Source organism: Toxotes jaculatrix, chromosome 16 (genome assembly GCF_017976425.1).
Source record: "Toxotes jaculatrix isolate fToxJac2 chromosome 16, fToxJac2.pri, whole genome shotgun sequence".
NCBI lineage: Eukaryota > Metazoa > Chordata > Actinopteri > Toxotidae > Toxotes > Toxotes jaculatrix.
In genome coordinates, this window is record NC_054409.1 from 12,201,634 (window position 1) to 12,220,284 (window position 18,651).

Below are 18,651 nucleotides of genomic sequence, written 5' to 3' on the forward strand. Positions count from 1 at the left end.
ACAGAAGGAGGGAGGAAGGAAGCAGGGAACAGATGGAATGAATAGGACGTGATAGCAACAAATATAAAGACTTAATAGAAAGAAAGACAGACACTCTGTTCCAGCTGGTGCCCTGAGCAACTCTGTATTTATGGCTGCGTACCTGTCAAGTCATTCTGTCTGGTCACCTGCATTCACCCAAAACCGTCCTCTATGACAACGGTGCTCTTTCCTATTTACTGACAATGCCCTTGTTGCACCAAGCGAGGTCAGTTTTGGAGCTTTTCAATGCTCTTGTGGCTGAATGGAAGCAAATCCCTGCAGCCAGGGATTTGTGGAAAGCCTCCAAAGAAGAGTGTAGGATGCTACAGCCGCATATTAGAACCCATGTTCTTATCACAAAAGATTCAATGCTGACTGTAATATTTGGATGTCCACATACTTTTGGCCTAGCAACACTCTTTTCATTTCAACTTAAACAGCGTATGCACAGCATGTGAAAACAATGTCTGGCAATCACAATACTGACACCAGCCATGACGATCCATGTCATGGGTGGTGTCAATATTGTGATTGTCAGACATTGTCTCCACCCCACACACACGCACACATACAGACACACACACACAAGTCTGTGAGGTCCTGCTGCATCATCAGCGCAAATCTTAATTAACGTCCCCGTGTTTGCTTCCCTCTCTATCTTAATGTCATTCTTCCTCTCCACTGGCTCATAACATTCTCTGTTTCTCCTCATTAATATTTTTTTTTCCAAAGGGACTTGGACTCTGTCTGAATCCTGGCTTTGGGCCTTATACAACTGGTTTTCTGCCCTTACAAATGTCTGTTGATCATATATCAAAGGATGTCTACAGTATATTTATAGAAAACACATGTCATACATCATATTAATGTTTTAATATCCCACTATGACTGAAAACTGCTACGCTGCTACTAATATGTGCTACTCAACAATGTATCAGCTGAAAAAAAGGTCATGCTGTCCTTGTGGTCTCTGTATCAGCATATATAACAACATGCCTCTGCACTAAAGATGCTGGTCCTTGGCGTCACTCAAAGGGGAGAATGCACTCCCTGCAGTCTTTAAATTAATACTATATAATATTGCTTATATTGCTTATAGTATGCTTATATTTATTATCATAATAAAGGTAACGCTGAGCTAGAGCATGTGTTCGGCCATCAGATAACAGCAGGCTCACACTGAGCACACATGATGTACGACGCATGCTGTGGAGGGTCAGACAGTGTAAAGCTGCAGGCTCAGGTGTAGTCCCAGTATGGGTATTTGGGTATTTAAGGACCGCACTGAACAGTTTGCTAAGGTATTTACAAGAATCTTCAACCTGTCTCTGTATCTGGCTACAGTCCCTAAGTGCCTGAAGTCAGTCAAAAACAAACAGCAATCAGAACGACTATCGTCTGGTTGCCTTCATACCAACAATAATGAAGTGCTTTGAAACCAGTTTGTTTACAGAGCTGACAGATCTACAGAGGACGCCATCTCTCTGGTTCTTCACACTGTCATGACTCACCTGGCGAGACAGTGCACAGATGTGAGGATGCTAAATGTGCTGCTTTCAATACTGTCTTCCCCCAGCTCATCACTGTGCAAGAGGATCCTAAATTTCCTGTCAGAGCATCTCAGGCAGTGGCACTGGGCCCCATCTGTCCTCCAGTACAACTCAGAGTTCTGGCACACCACAAGGATGTGTGCTGATACCATCCTCTAATCCCTCTTCACACACACAATGGTGTTCCTAAATTCACCACTAACATCATTGTTAAGTTTGAAGACGGCACAATGTTCAGTCTCCAACAGGGAAGAATCTGCCTACAGAGCGGAGGAGCAGAACCCGGTGAGCTGTGACTCAGAGAACAACCTGTACATACAGCAAAGACCAAGGAGATAATCATCAACTTTGGAAGGTCACAGGATGATGGGTATGATCCAGTCGTCATCAGTGAAGATGTGGAGAGAGTGTCCAGCTTCAGGATTCAGGGCAGGCACATCTCAGAGGACCTCACATGGTCCACTAACACCACAGTGCTGGTCAGGAAACTAAAGCAAAGGTTGTTTTTCCTGAGGATGCTGAAAAAAGCTGCTCTGCCCCCACAGATGTGCTGGTAACTTTCTATCGCTGTATCACAGAGCTCATCCTAGCATACTGAATTTTTGTGTTGTATCTAAGCTGCATAGAATCTGACTATAAGAACTCCACACAGCTCCCAGCCCTGGTGAACATTTACAGTTCGTGCTGCCTCTGAAAAGCTACCAGCATCTGTTAGGACACACCCATGCCCTTGTGCGTCTGAACTCCTTCCACCTCGTAGATGTTATAAGGCCTTCTACACCTGCACCGCCAGTCTGAGAAATAGCTTTTTCCCCAGAGCTATAACTTCTCTGAATCAATCAATCAAGTACCGCCCATAACTTGTCCGACTGCCCCCATACTTGTCTGACAGAACGTCACATACACAAACACATACTACATTATGCCTCCAAGTAAGCTATACGGTACACAGGGGTCGAATCTCATCCGTTCTATGTTGGCGTCTGGATGTTGTGTGTCATATCTGTATCTACACAACAGTGACAGCTTCTGTAACTAATAACTTCACTGTGCAGGGACTAAAACATTCACCTATGTTGTGTTTTTATGAAGAGACGACGACATTTCTGTACTGTTTCGGTTTTATTGTTGCGTTGCACATTTGGGCTACGGTCACACACTGTTATTTATTGTTTCTACTGTGCATACTGCATTTACTGTTTAATACTAAATTGCTACTTTGCTACTTCGCCGTATTGTATCGGTTCTGCTGCTGCATTGCACATCTGAGCTGTTGCACCATTCATTATCGCTGGACTCAGCTCATATTGTTTATTACTCTATTCCAACTTTGTTGCAATATGTTTTATGTTATTTGTTGTTCTATTTTTACCTTATTTATTAATTTATTTTTAACTTTGTGGAGTGTTCTCTGCAGGTTGCAGGCTGGGACAGGCTGGGGGCTCACAGGGATGGGCTCTGCTGGAGCCTGTTTCTGCTGCAGTGCCATTTGAAAACACTCCAACTCTTCTGCAGTGCACTGGAGCCCAGAACTGATGTTGACTGACTCCCCTGCTTTTGCCCATTCCACACACCCTCATTCCGACGTGTACATCACACCACCGCCGCCCTTGTAGGGCATCCAAAAGCACCTTGAGGTTCCTAGTGAACAGCCCAACAATGAAATATATTTGTGGGAAGTCCAGCAGCCAGCACAAGGGCCTGAACAGAGAGAGACATGGGGCAGTGGTCAAGGACACTGCAACGTCAGCATGCAAGCAGACTGTGGGTGCGGCTCCTAGAGTATTATCATTTACAATACATATTAGAGCTTAAAATAGGCAGACGCGCACACACAGAGAATGTCATTGTAACCATCGCTCCCTCCCTCTCTGTCTAGTGCTCTTTCTCAGTTTCTCTCTCTCTGTCTGCCTTTCTGTCTCTGGAGCAATCTAAAATTGGCCATGCTTGATGCATTAGCGCTGCTTGACTAAAGCTTGCAGTGGAAAGCCAATGAGGTGGGGACAAGGAAATGTAGACAGGTGATTTATGGCAAATGTCTAATTCAATGCTGAAAAGCAAAGTAAGTTTCCTGCTCACATTCCAGGTCCATAACAAGCAGACTTTTAAAGGTGACAACTTGACATCCATTCTAAGATATCTGTATACATCTCTATTAAATTATATTTTTAAGCAATTTAATAATGTCGGTGATTTTGACGGAATTAAATACATTAAGTGATGGATTTACAGAAAGCACTGACGCAGCTGTTTTTGGTGCATTACCTCCAATGACCGGTAATCGTTTCCCATTGACTGGGGCAACCTGAGATTAGAGTGAAGCATCAAGACTGATAGGAGATCAATGGCCTGTTGGTGAGGCAGAGCCACCAAACCGGCAGCCCACAATGATGCTTCACTATTCAGGGGGAAAGTCTCAGCAAATGAATGGATAACCTGCAAATCCCATATGACTTTGAACCAGCTACTTTGAGGATCCTACAGATAGTTGTAGAGCTATGCTCCCAGAAGGAAAGTGTGTGTCTGTGTAATGTGCAAATGTTGAAACTATACATTAAAGGTACATGGTTTTAAATAAGCATGTATCAAACTGCAAATGTGATTCTACAGCCTGCCAACAAACCAACAACAATACGCAACACCAAGACCAAAGCTCCCCTCACCAACCCTGAGGTAAAAACAACAAACTTTTAGTTGTTAATCCAAACCAATTCACAAAGCTCTGAACAAATCAATTTACTTACCCTGGAAAATCAACCCAAATGCACTGCGTCCTTTCCCTTAATCACAGCACTCAAACTTTAGTCACTTCCACACCAACCAGCTCCACGCATCAAATCACAGAACCTGAAATGAAGGACAGCACCTGAAATGAAAATACAAATAAAAAAATGAAAATATAAATCACATCGTAGGCTACATTCTAATGTCAATATCTATTGTTCAACTGTCTGAAAATGCTTACCACAAACAAACAAGTCACAGCTTGAAAAGAAACTAAATGTGTGTGTAATTACTAAATTTAAAAGTGCAACAAAACAAACTTTTGGAACAAATCTACAATTGTTATCCCTAGATAGTGCAATTCAAACAAAAACAAAAGCAAACAAACTCCCAATTTGTCATAACCCGGCCAATTAAACGATTTATTGTAAAGAAAGTAAACTAAATATTTTGGAATGTGAAGTGTGTGAGTCTGTGGCATCAGTGGTGTAAATGTGAATGGGAGCAGTGTTGTAAGGTGTAAAAAAACAAAACAAAATAAACAAGAAGGGGTTGCAGACAGGGCCGCTCACTGCAGAGCCAGTGCCACTTGTTGCATGACAGACTATGGTCCAGAGAGGCCGAAGGCCTTTTATATCGTAGGAGGACTGGGTCCAGGCTATGTTGAAGCACAAATGAGGAAATATTTGAAAATATAGTAAATTACTATTTTTCATGTAACGTTATGCTACTGTAACTCCTGCCACCAGTACTACTGTACACACCCTTGACTGGTTATGGCGACTACATACATTCACACATGAACACACACACACGCACACAACAAAAAGATGTTTATCACTTGGTATAAGCTCTGTTGATCTGAGAAGTTCAAGTGACAAGACAAGCTGGGCAAAGACTTCACATTCCTCAGACTCTGTCAAACACAGACACATACACTGTCCGTAATATTTAGCATTTACAAAAACTGTCATGGTGTGGTTGTTCAAGTTCTTGCATTCACAGTTCACTTCAACAAGCAGTGGAAAAAAAACTGCTGTCATTTTATCACAGTTTTTCAGCCCTGGAAACAACTGACTGTTGTTGGTCGCTGTCTGTGGTGCTGAAATTCAACAAAGTCTGATCACTTCAAATTAGTTAACTCATAAAGATGAATATCTATCTATCTATCTATCTATCTATCTATCTATCTATCTATCTATCTATCTATCTGTCTGTCTGTCTGTCTATCTATCTATCTATCTATCTATCTATCTGTCTGTCTGTCTGTCTGCCTGCCTGCTCCAGCCCACGTGGTTCAGAGTGAACGGGACCCCGGACCATTAGCAGACGGCCTGAGGGGGATGCGCCCTCCCCTCCTTCCATCAATGGACGAAACAAAACTGCTTGGTCTTGCCTTGTTAGCGACAGAGCCTCAGATATATAAGGGGCGGACAGAGGAAGCTTCAGTCGCTGTGAGAGCCATACACCCCTCACCTACACACATACATAACACGCATACACCCACATACACACTTGCCACTCGCCTCCACCTCCTGCACGGCCCCCCTTCATTCCTGCGCACATCCCCTACGGTAGTCTGACCGGATGAGTTACCCGGTGGACACGATAGGGAGCCCCTTCAGGAGAGTTATGGATACTAGGACGACCAGCTACGGCTACAGCCGCTCCGGCGGCACCCCCTCCAGCGGCTTTCGCTCCCAGTCTTGGTCCCGGGCGAGTCCCGGTTCCACCATGACCACATCTTACAAGAGGAGCGTGAACGTGCCGGTGTCCCGAGCTTACAGCTCAACGGTGCTCAGCTCCGCCGACAGCGTTGATTTTAGTCAAACCTCCATCCTGAACGGAGACTACAAGCGATCTAACGAGAAAGAGCAACTTCAAGGGCTCAACGACCGGTTTGCTGTTTACATAGACAAGGTGCACTACCTGGAGCAGCAGAACAAGCAGATCGAGGCGGAGATCCAGGCACTGCGGCAGAAGCAGGTGTCGCGCTCCCAGCTGGGAGACCTGTATGACCAGGAGCTGCAGGAGCTGCGCTCGATACTGGAGCAAATCCACCATGACAAGGCGCAAATTCAGCTCGACACCGACCACATCGAGGAGGACATCCAGCGGCTCAGGGACCGCTTTGACGAAGAAGCTCGCATCCGGGAGGAGACAGAGGCCATTATCCGTGTCCTGAAGAAGGACATGGGCGACTCGGAGTTGGTGAAGTCCGAGTTGGAGAAGAAAGTTCAGTCGCTGCAGGATGAGATCGCCTTCATCCGCAACAACCACGAGGAAGAAGTGAGCGACCTCATCGCCCAGATTCAGGCTTCTCAGGTGACCGTGGAGAGGAAAGACCTCCAGAAGACAGACATCACCGAGGCTCTCCGGGAGATCCGCTGCGAGCTGGAGGGTCACTCCAACCAGAACCTGCAGCAGGTGGAGAGCTGGTTCATGTGCCGCTACGCCAAGCTCACCGAGGCTGCGGAGCAGAACAAGGACGCCATAAAGTCCGCCCGAGATGAGATAGCCGACTACCGTCGCCAGCTGCAGTCCAAGACGGTGGAGCTGGAGTCCGTCCGCGGGACAAGAGATTCGCTGGAGAGGCAGCTGAATGACATCGAGGACCGCCACAACAGCGACCTGGCCAGCCTGCAGGTAGGGAAACAGCTCCGAGACGACCACACAGCCCGTGCGTAAAGAGCCAAAGACAGGCTATAGTTTGGGTGGACTTTTAAATATTAGATAGGACACTTTGTTTTCCGATGCAACAGATGTCTTTGTGTGTATTTAAAACTTAATAATCGGGGGTCTGCTCAAAATTTCACATTTTCTATCTTAGTGACGCAGTTTTATATGAGGACCTCAAAAACAGCAAACTTCCTTAATGACAGTAAAACATCATTTTGCTGTATCATGCTTTAGGGTGTCTGTTAAAACATATTCTGCTGCGTAATGATTGCCACTTGCGCTCCATTGCGCTTACAAGCACACAGCGCTCACTTTCTTTACAAGCCTGGGAGATTTCCAAGTGTTAGGGAGACACTGCAGCAGACTCCCCCCCGCCCCCCCTTCACGCTCTGTCTTGCTGAGTCAGAGGCATGGGTCGATGCCTTCATTGGCTCTGTCCTTGCATCACATCCCTGTGATTTTGGGGAGTGGGGGGGTGGTGTATTGAACAAGTGTGGAGGCTGCCCTTGAAAAAAAAAGGAGGCATTCAATATTTCTAGAATACAGTATTGCGTCAGAATATATTAAAACAGCAGCTCTGGGTGAGCAGAGACTTCACCAAAGCAAGGTCATTTAGGAATAGAAAAAAATTTCTCCATGCACAGTGATTGTGAAAACTTCACAATTGCACACCTGTAAAACAGAAAGCTTTTTTCCTGCATAAAGTTTTGTTGTACTTAATCAACCTTGTGCTGTCTTTGCTTTGTGTTTTCCCAGGAGACAATTCACCAGCTGGATAATGAGCTCAAGAGCACCAAATGGGAGATGGCTCGTCACCTGCGCGAGTACCAGGACCTCCTCAACGTCAAGATGGCCTTGGACATTGAGATTGCTGCATATAGGTATATTCCAATGCACATTTGACATGTGAAAAGTGGTTTAGAAATAATATTCACAGTCATTTTACAGGATTTCTTCTCTTCTTTATATCAAAAGTGGGTTTTAAATGTATCATGTATACATTTATTGTCCCACCAGGAAACTCCTAGAGGGTGAGGAGACCCACTTTAGCACTTTCCCTTATCGCCAGACGGTCACCTCCACCAAAATCTCTAAGCCTAAATCAGATGCCCCCAAGCTTAAGGTGCAACACAAATTTGTGGAGGAGATCATTGAGGAGACGAGGGTGGAGGACGACAAGGCTGACATTGACGAGGCCCTGGCGGAAATAGCACAAGAGCTGTCTGCCACGCTCGGAGAGGGAGGAGAGGAAGAGGAGGGCAAAGAGGGTGCAGAGGGTGAGGAAGCAGAGGGTGAGGGGGAAGAGGGAGAAGGAGAAGAAGGGGGAGAGGAGGAGGAAGTCGTAAGCGCCACTGAAGCCAAAGTAAGCGCTAGCGCACCTGCTAAGGAGGAAGAAGAAGAGGAGGAGGAGGAGGAGGGAAAAGGTGCTGATGAGGATGAAGAGGGTGAGGGAGAAGGCGGCGAGGAGGGAGAGAAGGGAGAAGGTGAGGGGGAGGGAGAGGATGAGGGAGAAAAGGGGGATGACGCAGAGGGAGGCGAAGAAGGAGAAGGAGGAGAAGGAGGAGAGGAGGAGGAAGTTGAGGAGACAGTATTGTGCTCCAAAGCTCCAGAGTCTAAAGCCTCTCCTGACAAAGAGAAGGCTGGAGACAAAGAGGGCAGCGGAGGAGAGGAGGAGGCAGCCGAGGAAGCTGGTGCCGAAGAGGAGGGTGGTGATCAGGGTGAAGACGCAGGCACTGACAAAGCCTCCAAAAGTGGAGACGAGAAAGAGGAAAAAGAGGATGCAGACAAAGGCCAACAGGAAGAAGAGAAGAAGGTGAAAGATGAAAAAGCAGATGACAAATCAGAGAAAGAGGTAGCCAAGACAGAAGCTCCAAAAACAGAAGCTGCAAAGCCTGAGGCCAAGAAGGAAGAGGCTGCCAAAACAGAAGCATCAAAACCTGAATCCCCAAAGCCTGGCTCCCCTAAGTCTGAATCACCTAAACCTGAGTCTCCTAAATCTGAATCTCCCAAGCCTGCATCTCCTAAGTCTGAGTCTCCCAAGGAAGGCTCACCGAAGGCTGGATCCCCCAAACCTAGCTCCCCCAAATCAGAATCCCCGAAACCTGAGTCCCCCAAGTCAGAATCCCCAAAACCTGAATCTCCTAAAGCTGAATCCCCAAAGGCCGAGACCGCCAAGCCTGAGGCTCCTAAGGCCGCTGAAGAGAAGTCAGAGAAAAAGAGTGACTCAGCAGAAGAGAAGAAGGTAGAAAAGAAGGATGTTGCCATGAATGGCGACATAGACAAGAGCAGCCCAGAAGAGACAGGGAAGAAGGACGAGGGTAAAGAAGCCGACGTGATCGCTAACGGTGTGGACGAGAGCCCAGTGAAGGAAGACGGCAGCCAGAAAGTGGTGATCACCAAGACTGTGGAGACCATCACCACCGGTGAGGACGGATCCAAGCACGTCACCAAATCTGTCACTGTGACTGAGACAGTGAAGGAGGTGGAGGAGGTGCAGCAGGAGAAGCTGGTCTCCACCAAGAAGACGGAGAAGCACTCCACCCAGTCCATCAAGCAGGTGTCAGAGGGCGACTGAGCAGACTCCAGACCTGAGTCCTGATCCGGCAGACGTGGAGGAGAAGGAGACGGGGGCCAGCGGAGGGGACACGAAGACAAGCAATCAACCCAGAACTAACATAACAAAGAAAATCATACAGCTAGAGCGATGTAATAAAGATAACCACTTTCAAACATACAAAACAAATCATAGAGAGAAGCCAAAAGTTAAATGCTACAAATTTCAAAACTGCATGTTGAGTGAAAGCTTTAAATGGGCTTTGCTGCTGACGCGGTCAGGAGCAAATGACTGAGACATTTTTTTTTCTTCTTCTTTTTGTTTTCTTTCTGCAGTTCTCGGGTGAGCTCACGGGTGGGAGGGAGGGGGGTCTCTGCATGCTAGCTCAGGGGAGGGGAGTACTTTCCTCTCTTATCTGTATGTATGGTAGAAATAGAGTGTAAAATGAGTAAATATATAAAAGGAATAAATGCGACGTGGGTGGGTGAGGGAGAGTGAGAGAAATATTATTAAAGTTAAGAAGATTTTTGAGTTTCAGTAAAAGTGGGGGGACAGGCAGGAGGGAGGGTCCTCGATGTAGACACATGATCTACTGAAGAAGCCTTACTTGACAAATGAAGATACCAACTGAGCCAAAAAAGAGACTAACAACAAATACACAACATATAGTGAAGAAAGACACAGGCAGCAATATGATAAACACATGACCATATACATCCAGTAACTGAAGCAGACTAAAGCTTAACAAACCTGAAGAAACTCCTAGCCTTAAACATGCTTTTTATCAGTGTCTGTTATGTTTACCTGAGTGCAACTGAAAAAAAAATAATTATAACAATAATGATAATAAACTGTAAATGCGCAGATACATGCATTCTTGTATGCATAGGATGGACTTGAACTTAAACACAGAAATAAATGAGGTGCTACTGTTTGCAATCCCATGACTTTACTCATCATGAACAATTTCCCAGCAGCATTTGCTCAATAAATGTCATAAAGAAAAAAAAAAAGTTGTGTCTTGTCATATTTTATTATTCTACTAAGATAATTATGCTTTATAGCTCTATGTACAGGTATCTACTGTTTCTAGCAGCTGGTTGTAGTTAAAAGTATTACAGCTTAGCAGCAAAGAGCTTTACAATAAATGCCAGATGAAATTAATGGCTTTAATTTATAAAAGTAATTATATCTTATGTAAGATTTATATGGTCAACTATATGATCTAATGCTCATTAAATCATTTTAGCTACAAAAGTTGACATCAGTCTGTGGAGACAGCTGATGAATATCAAATTTTGTACTATTAAATCAAAGAATAAATAATTTGATAAACAGTTTCCCCCCCATGACCTTCATATCTAATTTAATCAATTTCATATTTAACCAGGGGAAGTTCTACTGGCCACATAAATGTATTTTTCTGAGATATACTATCAACAACCAAAAGAGTAGAGTATTTATCATCAGAAGCAGCGCACTATCTGACCATCTTGCCAATAATGTTAACTGTAATAAAGAAGATATCAACATAGGATGTTCCTCATCTGATCTAATTTTGAAAGTTCCTTGAATTAAATGCCATTAATCATTTGTAATGACATTTTTACTGGATATTTAAATTGGTCGGCACCAGTGTGATAAGATCTGACTGACCATGCTGAAAGGATGGATAAGATAAGATTTATTCCTCTGCTTATCTGTTAATGTACTGATGAAATATATGCCTTTCAGCTTCAGGTTTGATTGATGAGCTGCTGAACTAGTTTGCCAACATATGTTTATTTGTTTATTTATTTTTTTGTCAGCAACAACATGAAGCTGGAGAATGATGGCAGATGTTATAGCTGAGAGGCTGGCCGCAAAGAAATAACACTGCATCTGTGTCTAAATATTTTTATTGCCATTTTTTTTAAAAACCCACCACCAGGGTTGTATGCTCCATGCCTGATGCAGAGCGCCTGCTGCTGCACACTGTCTCCAGTTAATGTCGACCCAGGGGAAATAAAATAATAGAGCAGCTGCTGGGTGATGCCAAGTATCAGGGGATAATGTTTGTGTGTGGATGGCTTTTTATCACATTAGGGAAGATTAGAAATGTTGTAAATGAATGTTTCTATAAGCTTCTCAGTCAAGGTAGTAATTTGAGGTAATTGCAAAAACAATGTCACAGGTATTTTTTCTTATCACAATATAACTAGTTTCAATGTATGCCAGTGTTTATATTTCACATGTTAATGAAATAAACACACACTTGCTCAATTCAGTTTGTCCTGCAGCTTCCAGCCTCACTTTGATATGACAGGTAGTAGCTTATGGCGGCTAATGTTAGCATATATCAGCAAACTTCGGATAAAACTTGTGTTGTGTAGCCTGACTCACGTTGCTGAGTCATTTTACTGAGTTTGTGCCTTTTCTCTAAACTGTCATACGGTGCTTTACCGTTTGCAGTAACACGCAGCGACAAAAAACGCACACCCCTAAAACATGTATAAAGCTTCTTGTTGGAGGCTGTGAGAAGTCTGATAAATGGCTCTGGGTGAATGCAATAAGTCTGTGGGTGCTGTGTGAGTTTGAAAGAAGTGATCCTACCCGATCTTTGCCCGTCCTCCGGTTCCCTCTGCTTGAGATTACAGGTTCGAGTCGAGGTTGCTACACACCTGAATCTCTGACCGGTCCACCACCAAGGTGCATTGTGGGTAATGTAGGCGCTTGGTTTTGATATGGAAGAAAAACTCATGGACTAAAAAGACACAATATATTTTTTTTTGTTGTTGTTTTTGGGGGGTGGGGGGCGACAAGGTCATTGCTTAGTTAGAGGTGTGCTCATTTAATTTAAGACCACAAAGTTTGCTGAACAACAGCGACCTCTGTAGCCTTTTTCTGAAATGACTTTTTGAGTCACACGTTTTCAAACATCTCGTTTCTTGTTGTTTTGTTTTTTTTGTTTGTTATTTTTCAAGGCTTTTTGATGCCAAGTAGAACTATTTATCTCTTTAGTTAACATTTATCTGTTTTTTTCTATTTTGAATTCTTGTATGTTCTTCGTGGGTTCAAACAAAATTGTTTTAAAACATCATCTGAGAAAGGAAACAACAACACTAGCTAACCTTGGCCTGGATAAACAAGTTATACCAAGTATGGCTGTAGCGGCACAGCGCTATAGCACATTGAATGGGGCAAGGGTGCATTTTATTTCTTATGAACTGCATTTATAATTTTGCTGGAAGGATATTCTGTTATATCTGTATATAAGAGTTACATATTCTCACTTTAAATGTTCAAAGCATATCTTGAGATACAACAGAACCTGCTGCAATAGGCTGTATAATAAATACTGGCATAGCATGTCACAACATTCCCTGTCAGAAAGCCATTGTTTGTACTTGCCAGAAGTGATTCAGATATTCTCACCTCTCAACACTGCTGAGGTGAGTGCAGAGCAACAGTGATCCCAGGGCTTGCAATCTCTCCCAAAAGCTACACTGTAAATCTGTGTTGTCAATGGTAAAAGTCAGATAAATCAAGACTTGTGTTTGGTTAACCATACTCAAGATCAAGGACACGCGTGGCTTTAAGAAGTGTTTATTTAACCACCAGAAACGCACACACTCACTTTTGCATTCAGAAATTACACATACTGCATTACTCTCTTTAGGAGAACCTTTATGGAATACTCTGGATATTGGCAAGCAGTTAACCTTGGTTTGTTGCTGTTAATGGCTATTGTACTGTTTCAATGAGCACCATGTTATCAAGCAGATTTGAAAGGATAGCGCTGATGCCTCTACTGGTTATCGAGCTGTGGTTTGTATGTGGACAGTCTTGACTTAAGTTTGCTGAGGCTACCTGCTTACTTCTTATCCTTTGTACTCTTTTCTTCTGCAGCTTCAGGTTTGGCCCCTTTTTCTTCATCTTTCTCCTTTTTGGTGTCAGCTTTGTCATCTGTTTTCGGAGCAGCTTTGTCGTCTTTGTCGGCTGCTTTGTCTTCTTTCTTGGCTTCAACTTTATCTTCTTTCTCTTCGCTCTTTTTTGCTTCCTCCTTCTCTTCTTTGTCTCCTTCTTTTGCGTCCTCTTTATCATCAGCTCCTTCTGTTTTTTCCTCCTCTTGTGCTTCTTCTTTGACTTCAGTCTCCTCTCCTTCTCCTTTCTCCTCTTTCTCCCCCTCGTCCTCAGCAGCCTCTGTCACCTCTTCTTTTTGCTCCTCCTCAGCACCACCTGTATCAATAAATGAATTTAATTAATTAACTAACAGTGACAGTGACTAACAGTTTAATAAAAAAATAATAAATAAGCTGCACTAACCCTCTTCTTCCTCCTTAGCCTCTTCTTCTCCTTCCTTAGCCTCCTCTTCATCTTCTTTTTCTCCCTCCTCTCCTCCCTCTTCCTCCTCCTTCTCCTCTTCCTCCTTTTTCTCCTCCACCTCCTCTCCTCCCTCTTCTTCCTTCTCCGCCTCCTCTTCTTCCTTTACCTCCTCCTCCTCTGCTGCTTCTTCCTCTTCCTCAGGTGGGCCGGCCTCTGCTTGCTGGGCTTGGCTGGCAGAGATGATCCCCTCGGTGGTGCTGACGCTGGAGCTGAGCAGGCGTGACGTCATCAGGTAGGAGGTGCCGGAGCTCAGGCTGGAGAGGACGGGCCGGGCGTAGGAGGGCGCTGACAAACTGTGGCTGTACAAAGAGGACACTCCCCCAGCCACTCCGACACTGAAGCGAGATTCCTCCCCTTCCAGGAGCTTCCTGTACAGGTTGGTGAAAAGGCAGGTGATAGGAACTGTCTTTATAATAAAAGTTTTTAAAATTTACCCTCGGCACTATGATGTCTGAAGTTGGCAAAGTGAAGCACATTTATCCCACGATGTATTTACCAAAATAAAAGTGGCCTTCTCTTTTTGACCTTTCTATCTTTACCTTTAAATCACTCATACATTTAGTTTTGCCATACATTATGCTAATCTAGTCACAAAGTAACAAATAGCAAATTACTAGCTTGGTTTGAATTTGCTAATCCACTCCGACCAACACATTTACTTAAAGTTTAAATATTTTCACCTTCACTGACCTTGTGAATAACTTCTAAACTGATCTAAAACTCATGTTTCCTCATAATTAGGGATTGATGCAACATTTCAACAAGCTAATTAACACTAGTGAGACCTCGTGTCGTGATTTTTAGAAATCTAGTCTGATTTCTGATCCCTCTCTAGCTGCTTCTCACCTGTATGCAGCAATCTCAATGTCTAGCGCCATCTTGACATTCAGAAGGTCCTGGTACTCCTTCAGGTAGCGAGCCATTTCCTGTTTGGTGCCCCTCAGCTCACTCTCCAGCTCTGCAATGGTGTCCTAAATAGAAGACAAAGTGGAGTCTTTTATGAGTCACAGAGACACAAGGACATAACAAGCAACATGGTGAAATGAAAACCTTATGTGATTGTTTTAAAGTCCAGTAATCTAAAAATCAAAAGATCTGAATAATTAGTGACATATCATTGTAGAATACAACTGCAGCACCACTGCTGACCTGCATAGCAGCTATCTCAGCGCTCTGCTTCTCTTCCATCTCATGTAGCTGTTTCTCCAGGGATTCATTGAGGCCTCTGCATGCATCAATCTCCAGCATACGGGTCTGGAGCTGGCGTCGGTACTCTCCTGCTTCGTCCTTTGAGCTTCTCACAGCATCACTGTGCTGGGCCACGGTTTCAGTGAGGGAGCCCACCTTCCCTCTGAACCACTCCTCAGCTGCCTGCATGTTCCTTGCTGCCAGCCTCTCATACTGGGACCGGATATCCCTGAGAGCCCCAGAGAGATCAGGAGCTGCAGCCTCAGACTCTACAGCCACCTGGACGCCCAGTTGGACTTGGGCCTGGAGCTCAGCCACCTCACCTTCATGAATCCTCTTGAGGAAGGCCAGCTCCTCCAACAGAGTTTCAACGCTTTTCTCCAGCTCAGCCTTAGCTAAGGCAGCCTGGTCGGCCTCACGACGGGACTCCATCAGCCTGCCCTCAGCCTCTTCACGAGCCAGCACTTCCTCCTCATAACGACTCTGCAAGGCGCTCAGGGTTTGTTCCAGTCGCTCTCTCTGGCCCAGGATAGCTTGTTGTTCTGCCCTGGCCTCGTCCATAGCTGCTCTCAGGGACCGGGCCTCTTGCTCATACAGTGCTCTCAGGCGGGACGGCTCGGTGTGCCTCTGCCTCAGCAGCAGCAGCTCTGCCTCCAAAGCACGGTTCTGCTGCTCCAGCTCACGCACTCTCTCAATGAAGCCAGCAAAGCGGTCATTGAGGTCCTGCAGTTGGCTGCGCTCTTGGGTGCGTACGGCACGAAAGTCAGAGCTGATCTGGGCCGCCTGGCTGAGCTCCAGCTCCAGGGAAGAGGCCGGTGAGGAGGAGGAGAGCAGCACTCGGCCGGGAGAGGAGTACAGCACACGGGAGGAGGCCAGCGGGGAGGCATGGGAGGAGTAGACGGAGTGGGTCCTCCCTCTGGTCACCGCCACACGAGGGGGAGCCTCGACATACCAACGTCTGTATGACGAGGTGGAGTAGTAGGGGTCATATCCAATGCTACTCATGGCTAAGTGAGTGGGAGGACAGGCTGCTCTCCCTCTCCTCTCTCTCTCTCTGTGTGTGTGTGTGTGTGTGGAGGTGTATGAAGGGCTCAGGTCTAAGCCTCAACTGCTTGCTGCTGCAGCAGCCCGTGCTTTTATAGTAGGGCAGTGAGCTCTGACGCAAGCGCTTTGCCCAAACTGACAATGCAGGCTCGATAGGCTTACACTGCAACAGCAAGAAATGAGACAGAGAGGAACCATGGGAATGAGTATTGGAGGGAAATGAGCGAGGCTTAGAGATGGAGAGAAGAAAAGACAAGAAGGAAGAAGTCGCAAAATTATGTTATAAAACTATAAAGCTGCATGTTTCTGTTTGTCTTGCCCTGACTGAAGCATTGACAGTAATGTTCAACCAAGCTGGGTTTCTAAATAATATAGATATGTAAAACAAACATACATAAAACACTTTGCTTAACAGTGCAACAAAAACATAAATAAACACAAAGCAGTAAACAGTAGTTTTGACATAGAACCTGAATCTGGACCTTAACTACAATCCAGCAAATAACTGTGACACATTTTGTTAGGAGTTCCATACATTACATTGAGCAAAAACATGGCTTAAACATGCTCACTGTGCTATCCTCACTGCAGGACAGAGAGGGGTAGGGGGTGGGGGTGTCCTCCTTTTTACAACAGTGACACAGCATCTCTCCTTATGGTGGAGAGCAGAATTACAGCCATGACCTCAAAAGACCTGCAATGATAAAATCCCAACCAAACACAATGCAAGAGGTGACATGCTGAAGAAACAGCAGGCAAACCTGTGTAAGCAAAATGGAAGTAGTTGCAATTTGTTGAAATATTATAAATATATTGTTTTAATTTCTTGGTCCATCAATAATTTCCGGTGTTAAACTTGCAGATTCTGTTTGATTTTTTGATTTTTTTACCCTTTTTGTTCACAAAGCTTCTTTGTCTGAATATGCAGAGGGTCCTTGTGGAAAACTAAAGGCACATATTAATTTTAATTTGCATAAATTAAAGCCTTATATGTTATATGAAAACATTGCATTGTCTGTGCCAGTGTCACAAGGCATTTACAGTATTTAACAAGCACAGGTATATAATGTTGCTCTTATGATTTGACATGGGAGAGGTCAAGCATTTGCTTTTCAATGCATACACAGTTCGTATTATACCTTTATTTGAAAAAGACGTATTCTTAATCTTTTGAAAGAAATGTGTTCATCAGTGAAAGAAAAGCCATTTTAGCATTTTGTCAGGTTGCTCTTTTAATTCTGTAAAAGACAAACAGTCCCTCTCATCTGCGGCACAGATACCTTGGCAGGTCAATTACACACAGTTGCTGACATGCATTTTCTTGTGCGACTGGTGAGTGTGTGTGTATCTGTGCAGGGACAGTATGCACAGGCTCAGTGAGGATTATGCTGGGAGATTCATCTTGCTTTTGAGCTCCATGCATAAATGAAGTGTATTGCAGTGCTTTGCAGCAATATCTGTGTGTGTGCAAGAAGTGTGCATGTGTGTGTGTGTATGTGAATGATCTGCTCCAGTAATGTGCCTATGCAGCAAAGGCCCCCCAGTACTTACAGACGATGTTGTGCCCAAACAGAACTGAGGCAGGCAGTGGGAGGTGGGGAACTTCAGTGGGAGCCGCATGGACTCTGCTGCAGGCTGAGTCATCGTAACAGTTGTGATCACACAATCTCCCCTGTGTACACTTTTTCCCACCCTAACAGCAGTCTGACAATCTGCATCGGGGCGATTTTTGGCCGACGAGATGCTTACAGGACCTGAGGAAATGAAACAGAGAAAGCAGACTAATAACTTCTCTTCCCAAACAAATTAACTCACTTACAGTGCTAATTTCTAGGTCGTTGCTTGTTCTTTCTGTGGAGCTGACAAACATCCCAACCTAAGTACCAAGTTATCACCGTTAACATTTCTAATAACTTCCAGTTTCAAGGCTAAACTGATGGCAGCATCACACACCTGAGAAAAACAGCAACTTTGTGATGTACGACAACAATATTCCAAACCTTCCAACCTCAATACAAAATCACAGTTGTTCTCTTGGTGGTCATAGTGGTGAGATTAAAAATGTAGCTTTATAATGAAAAGTATTTATCAAGTTTTAAAGATGCATTCATCTATTTTTCATACTAGGGGGCAGAAAAAAAAAACAAACAGATAAGGATGCACAACCACCAGCAGGACAAAATAAGCACTCCCTTTGACCAGTGTTTTTGGGCGTTTGGTGAGTGCAAGTTCAATATTCACTTATTTAAACTTTCTTTTGGTCTCCACTAACTGAAAACTTTTTTTTTATTTGCAAGAAAATGTTCAGTACAGTGCAGTGCTGTAAATGAGCCAAAAACTAAAATCTAAACAATGTCTAATACAGGCTAAAAAGGCTCCATATGGTGGTAGGGCTCAGAATTAATTCTCTATGATGTCAGCATTTTCATGGTGTGTTTTCATATTAATTTTATTAATATCAACCATAGAACCAGAGTGGGCCAACCACAGAGAGGCGCACCCACTATTTTTTCCTGCAGCATTGTT

At 44.4% G+C, this 18,651-nt stretch overlaps 2 protein-coding genes across 2 annotated transcripts; one reads left to right on the forward strand and one right to left on the reverse strand.

The window, feature by feature from the left end:
* Positions 1–5,882: 5,882 nt before the first annotated feature.
* On the forward strand, positions 5,883–9,549 carry nefma (neurofilament medium chain a). The gene is made up of 5 exons (XM_041058863.1): positions 5,883–6,941; positions 7,731–7,855; positions 7,992–8,458; positions 8,516–8,826; positions 8,887–9,549. Exons 1-5 carry the CDS (start codon positions 5,883–5,885, stop codon positions 9,547–9,549), a joined length of 2,625 nt encoding a protein of 874 aa, XP_040914797.1.
* A 3,832-nt stretch (positions 9,550–13,381) lies between these two features.
* On the reverse strand, positions 13,382–16,086 carry nefla (neurofilament light chain a). Its single transcript, XM_041058864.1, has 4 exons — positions 15,043–16,086; positions 14,740–14,864; positions 13,834–14,261; positions 13,382–13,746 (listed from the first exon to the last, which is right to left on the reverse strand). The coding sequence occupies exons 1-4, from the start codon at positions 16,084–16,086 to the stop codon at positions 13,382–13,384; spliced, it is 1,962 nt and encodes a 653-aa protein (XP_040914798.1).
* Positions 16,087–18,651: the final 2,565 nt, after the last annotated feature.

What these genes read in the sequence shown, in the direction of transcription:
- nefma (XM_041058863.1), top strand. Translation starts at nt 5,883, where the DNA reads ATGAGTTACCCGGTGGACACGATAGGGAGCCCCTTCAGGAGAGTTATG. An exon ending in GCGACCTGGCCAGCCTGCAG is followed by an intron (nt 6,942 to 7,730) that starts GTAGGGAAACAG and finishes GTGTTTTCCCAG; the next exon opens with GAGACAATTCACCAGCTGGA. An exon ending in ATTGAGATTGCTGCATATAG is followed by an intron (nt 7,856 to 7,991) that starts GTATATTCCAAT and finishes TTGTCCCACCAG; the next exon opens with GAAACTCCTAGAGGGTGAGG.
- nefla (XM_041058864.1), bottom strand. Translation starts at nt 16,086, where the DNA reads ATGAGTAGCATTGGATATGACCCCTACTACTCCACCTCGTCATACAGA. An exon ending in ATTGAGATTGCTGCATACAG is followed by an intron (nt 14,262 to 14,739) that starts GTGAGAAGCAGC and finishes CAACCTGTACAG; the next exon opens with GAAGCTCCTGGAAGGGGAGG. An exon ending in GGCTAAGGAGGAAGAAGAGG is followed by an intron (nt 13,747 to 13,833) that starts GTTAGTGCAGCT and finishes TTATTGATACAG; the next exon opens with GTGGTGCTGAGGAGGAGCAA.